Source organism: Mastomys coucha, unplaced genomic scaffold (assembly GCF_008632895.1).
Source record: "Mastomys coucha isolate ucsf_1 unplaced genomic scaffold, UCSF_Mcou_1 pScaffold19, whole genome shotgun sequence".
Lineage (NCBI taxonomy): Eukaryota > Metazoa > Chordata > Mammalia > Rodentia > Muridae > Mastomys > Mastomys coucha.
Genome location: NW_022196901.1, coordinates 22,219,028 through 22,235,220, shown reverse-complemented (window position 1 = coordinate 22,235,220; position 16,193 = coordinate 22,219,028). Strand labels below are relative to the sequence as shown.

At 44.3% G+C, this 16,193-nt stretch overlaps 1 protein-coding gene across 4 annotated transcripts in view; it reads right to left on the bottom strand.

Annotated features, from left to right (window-relative positions):
- Positions 1–16,193, bottom strand: part of Dpp6 (dipeptidyl peptidase like 6) — a 933,905-nt gene that overhangs the window by 177,970 nt on the left and 739,742 nt on the right. For all 4 annotated transcript variants that reach the window (XM_031380237.1, XM_031380239.1, XM_031380236.1 and 1 more), the window contains exon 7: positions 5,186–5,267. In XM_031380237.1, coding sequence (XP_031236097.1) covers positions 5,186–5,267 — 82 coding nt within the window. The remainder of the gene's footprint in view (positions 1–5,185; positions 5,268–16,193) is intronic.

Here is a 16,193-nt window from a genome sequence, read left to right as displayed (position 1 = left end):
TCTTCTACCTCTTCCTTCCTGTCCCTTCACCTCTCCTGTCCTCTCCCTCCCCTGCTCTCCTCTTGATTCAGGTCTTTTCCTCTCCTATCTTCCTCCTCTCTTTTGCCCTCCCCCCTTTCTTCTCCTGTCCTATCCTATCTTGTCCTCTCCTCTCCTCTCCTCCTGCCCTAGGATGGGTCTCATACTAAGCCCAAGCTGGGCTGCAGCCTACTATGTATCTTAGGCTTCTATAATCCATCTGCCTCAGACTTCTGAATTCCTGAATACTAGGACTATAGGTATGAGCTATCCTGCCTGGCTTCTCCTGGTGCTGTGATAGGGTATATTCATTCTTGACCACAGGATCTAAAGGTTCAGTAAAGTTGTCTACAAGTGAGAGCTGCTAACCAGAGGTACATAGGGTATAGATTGAGGATGACGAGAAACACTTTGACAGTATTCTTGTGAGTTCCACACCATAGGTATGGATCAGCACCCTGAATGGTAGGGCTGGGAGGTTCTGAGAGCTCCTTGGTGGGGCTGATGGCAGCTGTGTTCTCTGCTCCCCAAGGAGATTCACTCATTGCTGCATGACTTGTTATCATTAGAGCAGATTTATCTCAGGGAGCAATATTTACCTTTAAAAATAAAATGGCGAGGATTTGTTGCCTGTCACTTAATAGATTAATGTTTGCAAGGCTCCCGATTGCAACTTTCTTTTGCAGACACACAGCTCAGAGACTGTCTTCAGGGTGGTTGGGCTGTGGTGAGGATTCTCTCAGGTGAGGATACACAGTAGGTCAGGATAATCCTCCTGGGTTTGTATGTTTTATCATAATATGGCCATGCACATTCATTTCAACATGTTCACAGCTACATTTGTATTAAACAGGAAGAGAATAGTTATCAGAAACCTCAAGGCCTGCCTTCATGGCCCCAAGAATCTGCCATTACTGAACTTTGCTTATTTCCAACCTATAGTACTCTTTACCCACTATTGGTGTCTTAGTTTGGGTTTTCATTGCTGCGAAGAGACACTATGATCAATGTAACCTCTTATAAAGTGAAACATTTAATTGGGGCTGGCTTATAGTTTCAGAGGTTCAGTCCATTCACATCATGATTGGAAGCATGGCAGCTTTCAGACAGACATGGTACTGGAAGACCCAGGAGTTCTACATCTTGACCCAAAGGCAACCAGGAGAGATCTTCCTTCTACACTGGGCAGAGCTTAAGCACTAGGAATCTTCAAAACCTGCTTACACACTTCTTCCAACAAGGCCACATTTCATAATAATATCACTTCTCATGGGGCAAGCATATTCTAACCACCCCAATAGTTTATACTGCTTCTTAGAGTCAGTACACTGAGGACTCAGTAAAGTTTCTGAGTTAATGTAAGTTTAGACTCAAGGATTCAATGAGCCTGTTGGTTCACAGCAATAAATGCAAATGTCAGCCATGAATACTTAACTGGACACCGAGTTCCTTGCAACAGAAAGGGAGATGCTATTTCCCTCATTTCGAGTGCTGAGCACACAGTCCCAGATCACAGTTACTGCCTTCTGATTATTTTATACACTACTGAACTGATTCACTAGCAATTCATTTAAGCATTCATTTTTTCCAATGCCAGGAAATACTTACTGAGCACCAGGCACTCTATACTTTATGTTTTTATGCTTACATGGAGAGGAGAGAGACCTACCTATATCTTATATGGCATTGCATGTGACAAAAAATGTCACACATTGAGATGTGGGACCTCACAGGGGTGCTGACAGAGTGTCTGTGTTAGATAGAGATGACATACCAGGAAAGTTGGTATAGTCATGTTAATACTTGCTTTGTTCGTTCTTAGTTATTGGGAGGTCAAACAAGGTCATGTTTGGCATCCTCTGTGTCCAGCGTCTACTCCTGTCCACTGGCTTTGGATAGGGAAGGGGCTGAGCTGATGAGGAGTGAGGAGAGTCATCTATAGACTCGTCTTCCCCCAAATGCTGAGGGATGGAATTCTAGAGTGTGGGCCCTGTCTCCTCCACTGTCGGATGGCTCTAAGGCATGTCTACAGGCTTACTGATAACCATGGCTTGACAAGGAGCAGGTGACACATCAGGTACATAGAGACCTCTGCAAGAAACCAGTACTGGTGTCCCTTTCTCAGTAACCGAAAAGAGACCACTCTGAAAGAGGCAGCTTCTTTTCCTCAAGCTTTTTTCTTTTCCTGTGGCTGGGCCTGCGAGCCAGGCTGGGCACACTGGGCTATTGACCTCAAAGTAGGGTGTGCAGTGGCCATATCTACAGAAGGATCAAAGAATCTTTTTGTAAGTCAACTATTTTTTTTTTAAGATTTCATGTGTGTGTGTGTGTGTGTGTGTGTGTGTGTGTGTGTGTACCATATATACAGGTGTCTGCAGGAGGTTCTCAGGTCCTTGGAACTAGAGTTACAAGCAGGTATGAACTGCCTAACATGTGTCTTCTGGAAAAGCAACAAATGCTTTTAATTGCTGAGCCATTTCTCTAGCCATGCTGCCCTCTTAAAGATGCATGTGCTAGGATACTCTGTAGGCTTCTGGAAACGTTATAGGTGTTTCCTGTGACTGAAGGACGGGCTACCCACTGCCATCCTCTCCCTCCCCCCACCACATGTGCGCGCACACACACATATCAGGTCCCTCTTCTTCAGTGGTTCTTCCAATCACCACACTGATTTTGGCCAGTTAGGCCTATTGAAATCTCTAGTAGGCTAGACTCTTTTTTTTTTATTAGATATTTTCTTTATTTACATGTAAATTTCTCCATTCCCAGTTTCCCCTCCAAAAAACAAAGAAACAAGCAAAAACAACAAAAACAAACCCCTGTTGCCTCCCCCCTCCCCATGCCTGCCACCCCACCCTCTCCCACTTATTGGCCCTGGACTCTTGAAGAACTGCTAAGATTCTTCTGTGGCCCAATATTTCTGCTTATTTGAATTAATTCGAGACAGTGGCATCAAGGTGCAACCAAGCAAATAGAACTGCACACTGGAGGAATACAGATGACTCTTCGTTTGCAACACAGTAGATCACTAATCCAATACCACCCCTGCATCTTTAAGAGGAGACTGGTCAGTGTGGCTAGAAAGATGGCTCAGCAGTTAAAAGCATTTGTTGCTCTTCCAGAAGACCCATGTTAGGCAGCTCGCACCTGCTGCAGGATTTTAAATGCAATCATGTTTTAGGAAAAAGGCAGCTAAAAATAGCTTTAGTTAATCTTCTTATAGATAGAAGAGAAAGTAGCGATTGAGTCACAGCCACAAGCATCATGGGGCTCTCTGTGCAGGGAGACCCAGTCTCTAGAAACGAGGCTAAACAGGATTCATAGCAATTACCTGGTCACCTGGGTGTGACACCTGTCACAATGGGGCCATGACATACATATTTTTCTCTTAGTTGTCCGCCTCATCCTCAACACAGACTCATAGCCATGAGTGGCCATGGTCAGCCAGTGATGAGTTTGGGCTGGGAACTTTACACCAAGGGTGTTCATTGTGGCCCTTCTTCGTTACACTGTGATAGTTACCATTGATTGGCAACTTGGCAGAATTTAGAACCACCAAGAAACCACACCCCTGGCATATCTGTAGGGAGTTTTTAAATTAGGTTAATTGAGATATTAAGACCCATCTTAAATGTGGGTCATTCCATTTCATAGGCTGAGATCCTCCTTCCTGAGGATGCCTCAGGCTGCTGCAGCCATGCCTACCCCTCATGAAGGACTGGGCTTTCACACTGCAATCTAAACAAACCTCTTCTTCCCTTGAGTTGCTTTTACCAGGCATTTTGCAACATCAATAAGGAAAGTGATCTAAATGCCATATTTTATACTCAAAGGGATTTAAACATCTTAGTTTTGCCTATTTGGGTTTATTAAAGCCACTGATGTCAAATGGTCAAGCCTATGTCAGCTCTGGAGGCTTCTCCATGCTGACACAGCTAACCAGGGCACAGCTTCCCAATGACGAACAAGCCCACTTTATTCATGAACCTCCAGGGATGAATGTGAGCTTGCAGAACCAGGTGCAACAATGGGCAGCACATTGACAACTTCCACGTAATCCTCAAAGTAACTCCATCTATACACATGGTTACAGGTACAACACTCAACTAAGTACACTGTTTATGGGAGCTAAGGATGTATTATGGCTTGGATATAGTGTGGTGCCTGAGTGGGATGTTCTGAGAGCTTGTTTCCAGGTGGTGGCACTGTTGAGGAGTGATTGGCTCACAAGGACACTGATGTCATTCCTGGAATAACCTGTCAACTAACTCATGGCCAGATGAGCCAAATAGTAGGTGGGAGCTGCAGGACCTGGTTCACTAGGGTATGCCATCCCAGGAGGTGTCTTTCTAGTACACCTCATCCCCACACCCACCCCTGCTTTTTGGCTGCCATAAGATGAACAGTTCTGCTCCACCACATACCTTCTCATATGGTGTTCTGCTTCCTCATGAGCTCAGAAATGAAGAAGCCAGCCAACCACGGACTAAGACTTCTGAAACCTGAGCCCAGAAGAACTTGTTCCTGGCTGTTTTCCAAGGTGTTTTGTCATAGTGAAGGAAACCTTTGGGATGTAATGATATGCCAATTGTGTGTGTGTTTGTTTGGGTAGGTGTGTTTACCTGTACATGTACATGTGGCAGCTGGAGGGCTCATATTAGGTGTCTTCCTTCATTACTCTCTAGGTTTATTTTTATTTTGTTTTATTTTATTTTATTTTAGTTTATTTGAGACAGGGTCTCTTGATGAACAATGTTCCATTCTAACTTGCTTGGGTGGCCTAGGCGTCTCTGTGGTCTGCCTGTCTCTGTACCAGTGCTGGGATAAGTGCCCTCCCCAGCCCATCATGGCCCATTTTTAAAATGAGAATTCTCTATCTGAAAAGAAACAATGATTTTATATAATCAGGTACTTTGGTGCATTTATCTAAAATTTAATCACACACACATATTTCACACACCACACAATACATATACCACATACACACCACATATACCACACACACAAACACAAACACATACAACACACATACACACCACACACATACAACACACATACACACCACACATACACATATACACACACATCACATGTGTATAGTAATAAACAGTGTAGAAAACATAAATGGTAAAAATCACAATATGGCAGCTAGACCTAGCTTGCTTACCAGCTGCTGGCCTTTTGGGCCCCACCCTGCATACTGAAGTTTTGCGTTGCTGACTTCTGGTGGGTCCAGACTCTGAGGATCCCTGAGGAGACAAAGACACAAACAGAAACAAAGCACAATGTTGGGAACCAAGAATATACTATGCTTCCACTTGTTGCCTGACAGTCTTACTCTCCTCTTGTCTCTTGGCTATTGAACAATGTCTCACTCAGCTTCCACCAGATTTCTGCAGATATACATAATTTATATAAAGCTGAACTATGTCCACTGCTACTTAATCCAAATGGTAAATATTCATCAGGAGAAAACATGCAGAGAACTACATAGATCATTTTTTTTTAAATGTCCAGGACAGTTAAACTTAAGCAAAACCCAGAGCCAAGCAGCTATAAATCCTACACCCAATGTCTTCATCATGAGCTCTCCTTGCAAATAATTCTTCTCTAAGTATGAAGCCAGGTCATTCTGACCTTTGAAAGCCAGTGGTCTCAGGATGAATTGTATTCTCTTACAGATACAGAGAAGGAGAGAGAAAGAGGACATGGGGGTGGGAGTGGGTGGGTGAAGAGTTAGAGAGAGAGAGAGAGAGAGAGAGAGAGAGAGAGAGAGAGAGAGAGAGAGAGAGAGAGAGGAATTGAAATATGTTTTCCCATTCAACATCTCTTACATTTTTCATTTTTGGGGATATTTTCCAATTGTGTTTACATGGGAGCCAGCCTGTATATACACATATGTGTGGACTGTTTACATATGTATACATGCTCAGACGCATATGCACTCATGCTTGTGCATGTGGGAGCCAAAGGTTGATAATGGACATCTTTCTCAGTCACCCTCCACCTTAATTTTGGAATCAGGGTCTCTCACTGAGCCTGAAGGACATCAGTGTGACTAGCCTGAGTAGCTAATGAGTGACCTGTAGGGATCCTGTGTCCCTGGCACCTAGTGTTGGGATCACAGCTCATGCACTTAGCTTTGACATGGTGCTGTGAATATAAACTCTTTATGCGTTTATAGCAACATTTGACTGATCCATCTCCCAAGCCCCTTATTTTAAATTCTCAATTTACAGATATGGAAAATTCCTCGACAACAAAATACTGTCTATATATTCAAATGTCCTAATAAATATAAGCCATGAAAAAACACCATAAAAATATTTGTAACTCTGTTATAACTTGAATATTTCAGTATTGTTTATAGCTGCTGCTGTCTTCCACAGACAGAAAGAACAGTGTTCATTTATTTTTGAGGGTGCTACCTCACCTGTAGAACGGCATCTGCACTCCGGGGGAGCAATATGGCCAGGAGAGCGCCCCACCCTGAGAGCATAGTCCCTGCACTGCAGAGAGAGACATGAAAGTGTTTGCTTGGGAATCAAGAGAGAGTGAGCAGAATATGTCTTATCTTTGGGAAAGGGAGACATACAGTTTTAGGAATTTCACAAAAGCAAGAGGGAAAAAGTATGAACCAGGCCTTTACATGATCAGGGCTTCAAACACAGAAAATTCTAGAGTAATTTCAATAGCGCTGTAAGAATAAAGACAGACAAACAAGAACAGGAGGAAAGTGAGGAGAAGAAGAGGAGGACCTAAGATTCCACAGTGCCTCACAGGAGTGTGAAGACAAGAGGCCAGCTATGAGGAAGGCAGCAGGGATGCCAGTCCTCAGGGGAGCAGAGAAGCTAGGACGAAAGGAGGTCTGGACAGTGCAGGTCCAGATGAGTTCTTAATAAGCTCCAGAACCATTTACATATCTGTAACCAAAGATTTATAGATGGATATATCTATATCTATATATGGAACATATAGATGGGTATATGAATATATATGGTCGATATATATATATGATCTGTATATCCATCTATATCTCTCCATATGTGTATGTGTATATGTGTGTGTGTGTTCGTGAATGGGTGCCTATAGAAGCTGTAAGGCACTAGATCACCTTGAGTTGCTGTTATTAGCAGTTGTGAGCTCCCTGGGGGGTGGGGTGGGAACCACTCTCTGTCCTTTGGAGAGGAGCCTGTGCTCTCCACTGCTTTAACTGTAAGCCACCTCTCAAGCCCAGAAATTAGGTTTTTTACTGGTGTACTGGTATAAAAAATAAAAGGCTATGTGAGGTGATGGGTATGCTGGTGAGCTTGATTAATTGGTCTGTAGTGTACTGACAAGGCACAGAATCATTTAAACATCCTAAAATATATATTTATTACTTGTTAACACACAGCAAAGCACAAGGATGCTGTGGAAAAGAGCAAAGTTTTCTCTAAATCACAACAGTGTGATGGGTGACAGCCTCACAAGAGCATGTGTGCATCTTAAAGGGAGTTAGGAAAATAGACAGACATGACATTGTTTATGAAAAAGAAGCAGAGAAATCTGAAGCCATCAGACTGCTTAGCTAGCTAGAGGGCTTCACAGAATGGATTGAAGGCCTATAGGGACTTGAATGTTGTGAAACTCAAGAGAAATGGTGTATATTAACTCAACAGTACCTCAAGGGTGTGGTTCTCTCCTTCCTAGCTAATGAGTCTTTTAATGTCTCAGACTCTCTAAGTCAGCCCAATGACTCCAAGATCTCCAAAGTGAGCTGCCCACTGAGGTTGCATCAATCCACCAGGATGTCCTTAGGGGAGGAGTCAAGGAAGTGGTGGGATTCTACCCTAACAGCACAGAGCTTGGGGCAATAGAGTAGCTCAGTCCAAGTCCCTCCTCCCCATATTCCCACAGAGGGAGCATAAACGTTTGCCTTGTGGATAATATCCAGTATTGCACTGCACATGGAGACAGGTAGCCACATTCCACTGATGCCAGCTTAATCCCTGATAAACCAGCAGGTAGTTAATTTGGCCACACATCATAATGCAGGTGTGTGTCCTTAGATTTTCATTTAATTAGTTGGGCCAGTCGGCTGAGTACTGATAAAGTGTTATTGTAATGACTATCTGATGAAAGTTGTTTAAAAGGGATACTACTTTATCAGACATAAAGGCAAGTTTGTTCTCTGGAACTCAGCAGTGACAACAAGTTGGGGAATCCCTAAGGGGGCAGGTTGGCCGAACGTTTCTTCCCCATCACCAACCCTTGCTATGGTGAATTAAATCTGTTTTTACACCAGGATCTCACAGGATCAGATTGTTTTGCTTTCTAATTAAAAGTCTTTAGGGTGACGTTCCCTGTGTCCCTCTACTGTGTATCCTTGCTCAGTGAATATTCTTCAGTTTCTCTTCATCTGTTCACCCCCACCCCATGCTGGTGACCCTTAAACAGTCCTGCCCAGTGTTGGAAACACAAGGATTCTATTGAATATGAGTCACCTATCACAGATGGCCCATGGAGAACCACTGAAGAGCTGCACAGAATCACAGTTTCTCTCCCTCCCCTCTCTCCTTTCTGTGTGTGTTTGTGTGTGTGTGTGTGTGTGTGTGTGTGTGTGTGTGTGTGTGTAACTCAGGTTGCTACTGACCACTGTCATAGCCTTTTGGTAAGTCCTGGCTTCTCAATTTCGTTCTAGTACTTCATCTCTGTTTCTGTCCTCAGTCACCTCTGTCTCCTTTGTGTCAGGCTGGAAGATGGCCCTGTGCTCACCTCCAGGAAGAACCTGCCACTCCTCTGCATGTGCTGCATCCAGGCAGAGATCCTGTAGTGAGCAGGTGGCCAGACCTACAAGGTCACATACAACTGCATCTGAGGTTCCCATTACCAAGTCCTGTTTCTTGCCTCTGTCCTTTTGAGGCTGAGACATGTGTGCTGTGACATAAAGACTCTTCCTCTTCAGTCTGCTGTTGCACCCCCCTTTCCTTTACAGATGATGTCACTGAACCCTGTTTTCTTAGCATCAGCATCCTAAGGGAACCACTGGCTAGCTTCCCTGCCTTTCAGAACAGCACATCTTAATACACACGGGTCCCTCAGTGTCAAGACAACATCCTTTTCTTGTCTGAACAATGCATCTTGTCTCAGCCTGTAGCCAAGACAATTTTACTTTGTACTTTGCTCCTGGGAAAACTGTATTACTATTGTGCTTTAAATCATTTTAAGTTCTCAGAAGAGCTGACAACAATGTACCAGCATTGTTAATATCTTGCCTGGGTTTTACATTTGTCAATTTATGCTATCTCTCACTGACTCCCATGGTTGATTGTGGGGCTTGTGGGCTAGGTTTGTGTCCTATGGGTTTAGACAAATGCATCCTGCCATGCATCACTGTGTCAGTACCACAAGGGAGTGTCAGTGCTTGCTCCACAAACTCTCATTTCCATGCTATGGCAACTGTTGTCTTCTCAGCCTCTGCCTCTGCCTGTTCTAGGAGGTCCCATATCTGCAGTCTCTTCAGACTGGCTGAACAATGACCCTGTCACTGGCAGGGATCCTCTTGTTTCTTCGTCCCCAGTGAGCTCTAGGTTCAGTGAGAGACAACGGCTCAAAAAATAATCAGAGGCTTAGCTCCTCTCCTCACACAGAAGCAGCAGCAATAACTTCTGATACATACCCAAGGTGGCACGTGAGCTTGTGACCTGTGGCCTCTGGACACATGCGGGCATGGGTGGCTATGAAAGCAGCTCAAACACAGAACTCATAAACGTATTTAAAACATTATGAGCACTTATTTATACTGTGTTTTGTAATTAGATTATGTGGTTCTTGAGTGTGTACTTTGTAGATGACAATAACAACACTGTGTCACAGTTTTAAAAGTTTGGACATGCCTGACAATCTGGCCAGTGATCCCTACCATATACTGGGTTATTCTGAAATTCTGAGTGTGTGTGTGTGTGTGTGTGTGTGTGTGTGTAGGGACACAAAGTAACCTGCTGATTAATTTGGGAGCTGTCAAATGCCCTCCCCACTCTCCTCCTTTACCTTTCTTTATTCATTTATTCTGAAGAATGGGCATTGGGTTCTGTGATGAATCATCTCTGGGTAGAGATGGATTGGTACAAAACTGATTAAGGAAGAATAAAATGATCTGGACTTCACATAGCTCAAAATAATCATAAGATCCATTCTGATTTTGCTTATTTGAGCAATAAACAAAACAGGGCATAGATCATACTGTATTCTGAAGTGTGAATTTGCTCCCAGCAAGTTTGCTCATTTATCTTTCAAAGCTCTTTTGCGGATTGAGAAGCTTCCCCAACAGCAATGGTGTTTAGGAGAATGAAAAGCTAAAATTGGCTTTTTTCCTGGCTTTAAACTTTCATTACTAAAATTATAAAAAAATACCCCAACCCCACATCTTCAATGTCAAATATTGTGAGTATTCTTAAGTCTTCTCATATGTTTAGCATAGTGGGAGACACAAAAAGATACAAGTTCAGAACTAGGTAATTGGTATCCACAGTAGGTCCACACTGGTTACAAATACATAGTAGGTCATCTTCAGTTGCTGAGGGGTCAAGAATAGTATTTATAATAACTGAAACCCACTCAGTACTAGATATGCCTGTCGCCCTTTTAATGTATCATGACTCATTCACTGAAGTTCTTGTGTTAGGTCTCACACCATCAGGGCTTCCAAGCACATGAGCCCTGCTACTGTTATATTAGTGCCCCACCTCCACCCTGACCCTGATCCCACGTGAGTTCTGGACTCTGATCACTGATGTGTAATGAGGCAGAAGGGATGAGACCCCCCATGTGTCTCACAGGCACACCAATTACTAGAAAATGCCAAGTCACAAGGAAAGAGAGTATGCCTTATTTATTAGTCACTGTGTCCCTAGGTCAGTCCACCCTTAATCTACTACAGTTAAAAGAAGAAATGAGACAGGTTAGGGTGGGTCTGGGGCAGGTGGTTGAACCATGAAACATTTTGGCAGAGATAAAATGTTCCTTTGAATACCCTACAAACCACCAAGCTGTGTTATTTAGATCTGTGAATTAAGGATATGAGAAGCATGTCTCAAAAAGAGCTTGGCAAGGGAAGTGAGGAGGGAGAGAGATGGGGAACAGGGAAAGAAAGGTCAGGAGAGTAGGGGCCATGCTCTAGGCCCCTCATTTTTCATACATCTTCAGGTGAGCTTAAGTTGACCTCTAGTGTAGGCTGAGGAAGCCCTTCTTGAGCTGAGACGATGGGTGCCTGCTTGCTGCAAAGCTCAAACAATCCCACCAAAGAAATCACAGGCGGCCACCCTAAGCACCCATCCCTGTCTTGTAATTTGAAATCAGCTAAAGCCTGCCAACCCAAGCTATAGCTTCAAACTCCATCAACACAGAACCAGCAAAATAAACATATAGCTGCCACTTCCTCTCTGGTTGGCCTCCAGGTCCCCAGGAAGTTGCTCCCTGCTGTGGGTGAGACTCAGAACTCTGTGTTATCTTTTCCCTTTATAGCAGACCCCATCATGATGTCATGGTCTCATTCCTCCTTGGGCCTGTTGTTTCAGAGGAGGCATCCAATCCGTGTGCCCAGTAACAGATCATCCTGTCAGGACTGGTGATGTGGGAGTCTCTGCTACATGAGGGTTAGACTCACGAAGCCCCAGTCACAATAGGCTGTGTAGCCCTGGGCCGATGTCTTTATCTCTCTGAGCAACTATCTACTGCTTGAGGTGGGGTGGTCCATCACTGGTCATTGTTCTTGGGAGTCAGTTGACAGAGGTGACCACTCTGCTACTGGTGGAGGCTGATGAGTTGTGTGCACATAATTTTCAGGTTCCTTGTTCCTCTCGCATAGGCTGGCTAGGCTCAGTTAGCATGCTATACCATACCATTGCCATGTTAGGATTTGCCATTTTGGAAAGTAAGGGACAGTAGGTGGCTCAGGCACATGGGCAGCTGTCCTCTGTGAGCCTGGGCCTCCTTCAGATGGGATGAGAGATGGGCTTGCTTCCCCTCCTCACAGTTATATAGTTAAATACAGGTCTCCGCACCTTTAGGAGCTTCTGTGTTCAGCTTTCTGCAAAATTCCACTTTGGAACAAATGCTTACCTAGCCTGCCCTAAGCTGGATGCAGGAGAAAAAGACAGAAAGTTCTTCCCAGTGTGGATCAGGAGACCAGACTGGAACATGAGGAAGACAGACAGCAGCATCCTGAAGGATACTGCACACATGCTCCACCATCCCAAAGGGCTACAGAGGCTCTACCATCTTCCCACCTGGGTCTATTTCCTCTCATCCCCATCCTTTACAGTTCTATACTGACCCATAGGTGTCTGACCCAATATTGGGGACCTACTTTCACTGGCAGTGAGGGCAAATTTCCCAAATTCTTCACCTATGGCTATAGTCTTAGTTAATGTAAGCCATGTATAAGATATACTGATGCCTGAGAACAGGCCCAGCCAAAGAGGCCGCTTGGGCTCAGTGGCTCACTCTGACAGAGAGGACTGAGTACTGGCTGTGCGCTCATGGTAAGCTCAGGAACACAGTGCATACGCCAATGCTCCAAGCTGTAAAAGACATCTACACACATGTCTATGCAACAGACATGTGTCTATATAAATACAGACGTACAGCTCAGGTTCTGTGGGAGATGCCACCCAGAGCTGCTTCTGTTATCTGAGGACAAATGAAGCCTTTTGAGGATTTTTTGTTTTGTTTTTTGTTTTTGTTTTTATTTTTTTTTTGTTGTTTGTTTTTTGAGACAGGGTTTCTCTGTATAGCCCTGGCTGTCCTGGAACTCACTCTGTAGACCAGGCTGGCCTTGAACTCAGAAATCCAGCTGCCTCTGCCTCCTAAATGCTGGGATTAAAGGTGTGCGCCACCACTGCCAGGCTTGAAGAATAATTTTAAACCAGCTAAAATGTGTATAATATTTTTTCACTTTAAAGCACAAAGTTAGTGATGACAGATTGCAATGAAGGAAATACAGGGAAGCTATCCCTGAGTCCCTGCAGAGCTCAAGTAGGAATTGGAAAGCACATCAATGGTAGGCAGTCTAGAAGAACAACACAGTTGTAACCAAGCTCTAGGATCTCACAGTCATGGAAAAACTGTGTGACTGCCCATACCCCTACACCCAAGAGAACTTGATGGAACTGCTAGCTAATAGGTTTGAAATATATGGCACAGAAACTGGCTTGTCTGCTGGAAGATTCTACTTTTTTTTTTTTAAACAGTTCAGCAAGTACAGATTCCCCTTAATCTGCCTGGCCATTCCTTTCAGTTTCTAAAGGCAGAGCTGAGTGCTTGGAGACTGAACTCACAGGATCAGGGGCTTGATCAGACAAGGGCCTGAGAGAGTCTGTTATAGAGAGTATATGGGAGAGTGCATGGACCAGAGCTTCTGGGATGTGGGGAAAGTTTAGGGGTTGCCAAGGTCATGGCATCACTACAGATTTGCAACCAAATGCAGAAGTCACAGTGCTAGTGTTCTGTTGTGTTTCTCAGCACCTATCTCTTCTATGCTACGCATGGGCAAATTGTCAGGACCAGAAGCAGTCAGGCTGAGAATAATTAATACCACTGGAGCAATTTGGAGGGAAGAGTCCACCTTGCAGACAGGAGCTGAGCCACAGCAGGGCCAATTTGGGTGATGGCTGACATGATGAGGCCCATAGCAAGTGTTCTTTCCTGACTCACACAGCTGCAGGTGCTGGGGACTGTAGTCATTAGCAGCTGATGCTGTCAGTGCTGAACTTAGCCAGCAGAGGAGGGGTGCTGGGAAAGTCATGGAAAAGAAGACAGCAGAACTCCATGGGAGCAGAGAGAGTCAATTTGGAGTTAACAGCAGTGGGACTGATGGATGTAATAGGGCAGGCCAATGGAGTTTAACATGCTAAGGCATTTAGATCATCCTCTAACCACTGGGCTTCTCCAGCCATATAGGGCAGTACTGGTGCAGTACTATTACCTAGTATAGCACTAGTATTTAGTGCATTACTAGTACTAGTACTCAGTGCACTATTTATACCTAGTGTACTACTAGTACCTAGTACAATACCTAGTGTAGTATTGGTACTTAGTGGACACTATAGTGTCGATTATAACATTGGATCTGGGTACATACAGTATGAGTGCCCAGCACAGCACTGGTACCTAGAAGTCATAAGATTTTAGACTAATGCCCTGAGAGCTTCTTCCAGCACTTCTAAAAGTCTGTAGGAATTTGCCTTAGGGCAGTAGTGTGGTGAATAAAAACTAGAATTTGCAGAGATATAAAACCTTGACCCTCTCATTAGTTATTAGAAACCTGGCTTTCTACATTTCTGTTTATGGAAAAGATTAACTCCAAAGAGATCAGGCTGTACCACCCTCCTAGTGGAGTTGGAACCTCCACACTTTATGGCAGTGAAAAGGACAGAAGCCATTGGCTGGAGTGAAATTCTAATCTGGACTCTAAAAAGCATGGCTTCTCAAAAGGAACTTTTTTAATCTGTGTGCTCTGTCAACTGCTTCTTGAGTGTCTAAAATCCCACAACTCCCTGCTGTTGACCAAGTCAAGAGTCTTGGACTCAGAAAGCTATCTGGCCATCATGCTTTCTCCCCAGTGTGTGCCACTGGGCCTCTGCTCTTGTCTTAGAACTCTTGGAACCGGGTGGCTGAATCCTAGTGTGTCTCCACGTGCTCTGCCTATGAAGGCAGCTGTAGAGGTACCTACTGGCTAGGCAAGCAGCCTGGCTGGACACTGCATCTACTCTGCCTCTAGGGAATCACAGCCTGCTTACCTTGTGCTGTTCCCAGGATGGAATATGCATATGTTTAGTGAGACTGAGAAGGTCCTCAGTGCTGTCTCAAGCAAAGCTGCTTCTCAGCTGGAAACCACCATGCCTGAAGATGAAATGCTACCCCACCATCAACCCACTCATATGGGGCAGCTCTGGACTCTGTTACCCCAACCAGAGCAGCACCAAGCAGGTCACCCTCAGTTCTTCCTTTGAATTTTCTTGGGGTTATAGGAGAAAGGTGGTTCTTGCAAAAGAAAATATCCTTAACAATCTGGCTAAGAAGTGAAATATTTGGCCAGCACACAGAGCCTGAGGTCTCTTTATGATGTTTAAGGTCCCTTCAGTCCACACATGTGGCATCCTATTTCACATCTGGTCTCACTTCATATATTTGGCTTCAGCACATATGAAGTGTTCCACAGAGGCAATTTGTGGGAAGAAGGGGCATTAGCCAGCAGTCCTCAATGTCAGGCAGTGTCACTTGAGTCCCTAAATGTCCACTGGGAAGAAAGATGCATTGTTGTGTTGGGAGTATAGCTCTGTATACACAGAGCCAGAGGTTCCAAGCTATGTACAGAGCCATTTTCATGACACTGGAGCATTCTCCAGTTGAGCAAAGACCAGTGGAAGGCACAAGGTTAAAAAACTACACAATGAAAGAAGTGTGTGTGTGTGTGTGTGTGTGTGTGTGTGTGTGCGTGTGCATGTGCGTGTGCGTGTGCGTGTGCATGTGCATGCGCAAGCTCTAAATGACACAGCTGCTTTGAGTAACACTTTAGACATTTTTTAATCAAATTAACCACATATTAATTATATATCCCAGCTGGTCTACTTGAAGGCATTTACCCAAGAGAAAAGAGGATATATGTCCATATAAAAACACTCAAAGCAGATTCACTCCTAACAGCCTCCAATGGGAAACAACTTAGATGTCAATCAGAGGATGTATGGATAAAAATTGGGTAAATACATAGTGAGTCACAGGTACCTGCTCCAAAATGGGAATCTCAAAGAAGGAATCTCCTCAAGGAAAAGAGTGAACCACACATGATATAACTCCATGGGCACACATTCTAGAGAGGCAGAGGGAGCCATACGTATGGCTCATGCATGCAGTCTAGCACCTTAGGAGGCTGAGGTGGGAGGATCACTGTGAATGAGAGGCCAGCCCAAACTGAAAAGCAATTTCCAGGACGGTCTGTGATACAGATGGAAACTCTGTTCCAATAAGTGACATCAAACTAAAGGGGAGGACAGATGAAATGGTGGTTGCCAGGAAAAACTAGAGGGGTGAAAGGGGTATGTGGCACTTTGGGATGGAAATGTTCACACCATCTATTGGGCTAACCTCTGAAAGTGCAATCAGAGAGGTGAACTCTGCTGCAAGCAAATGGT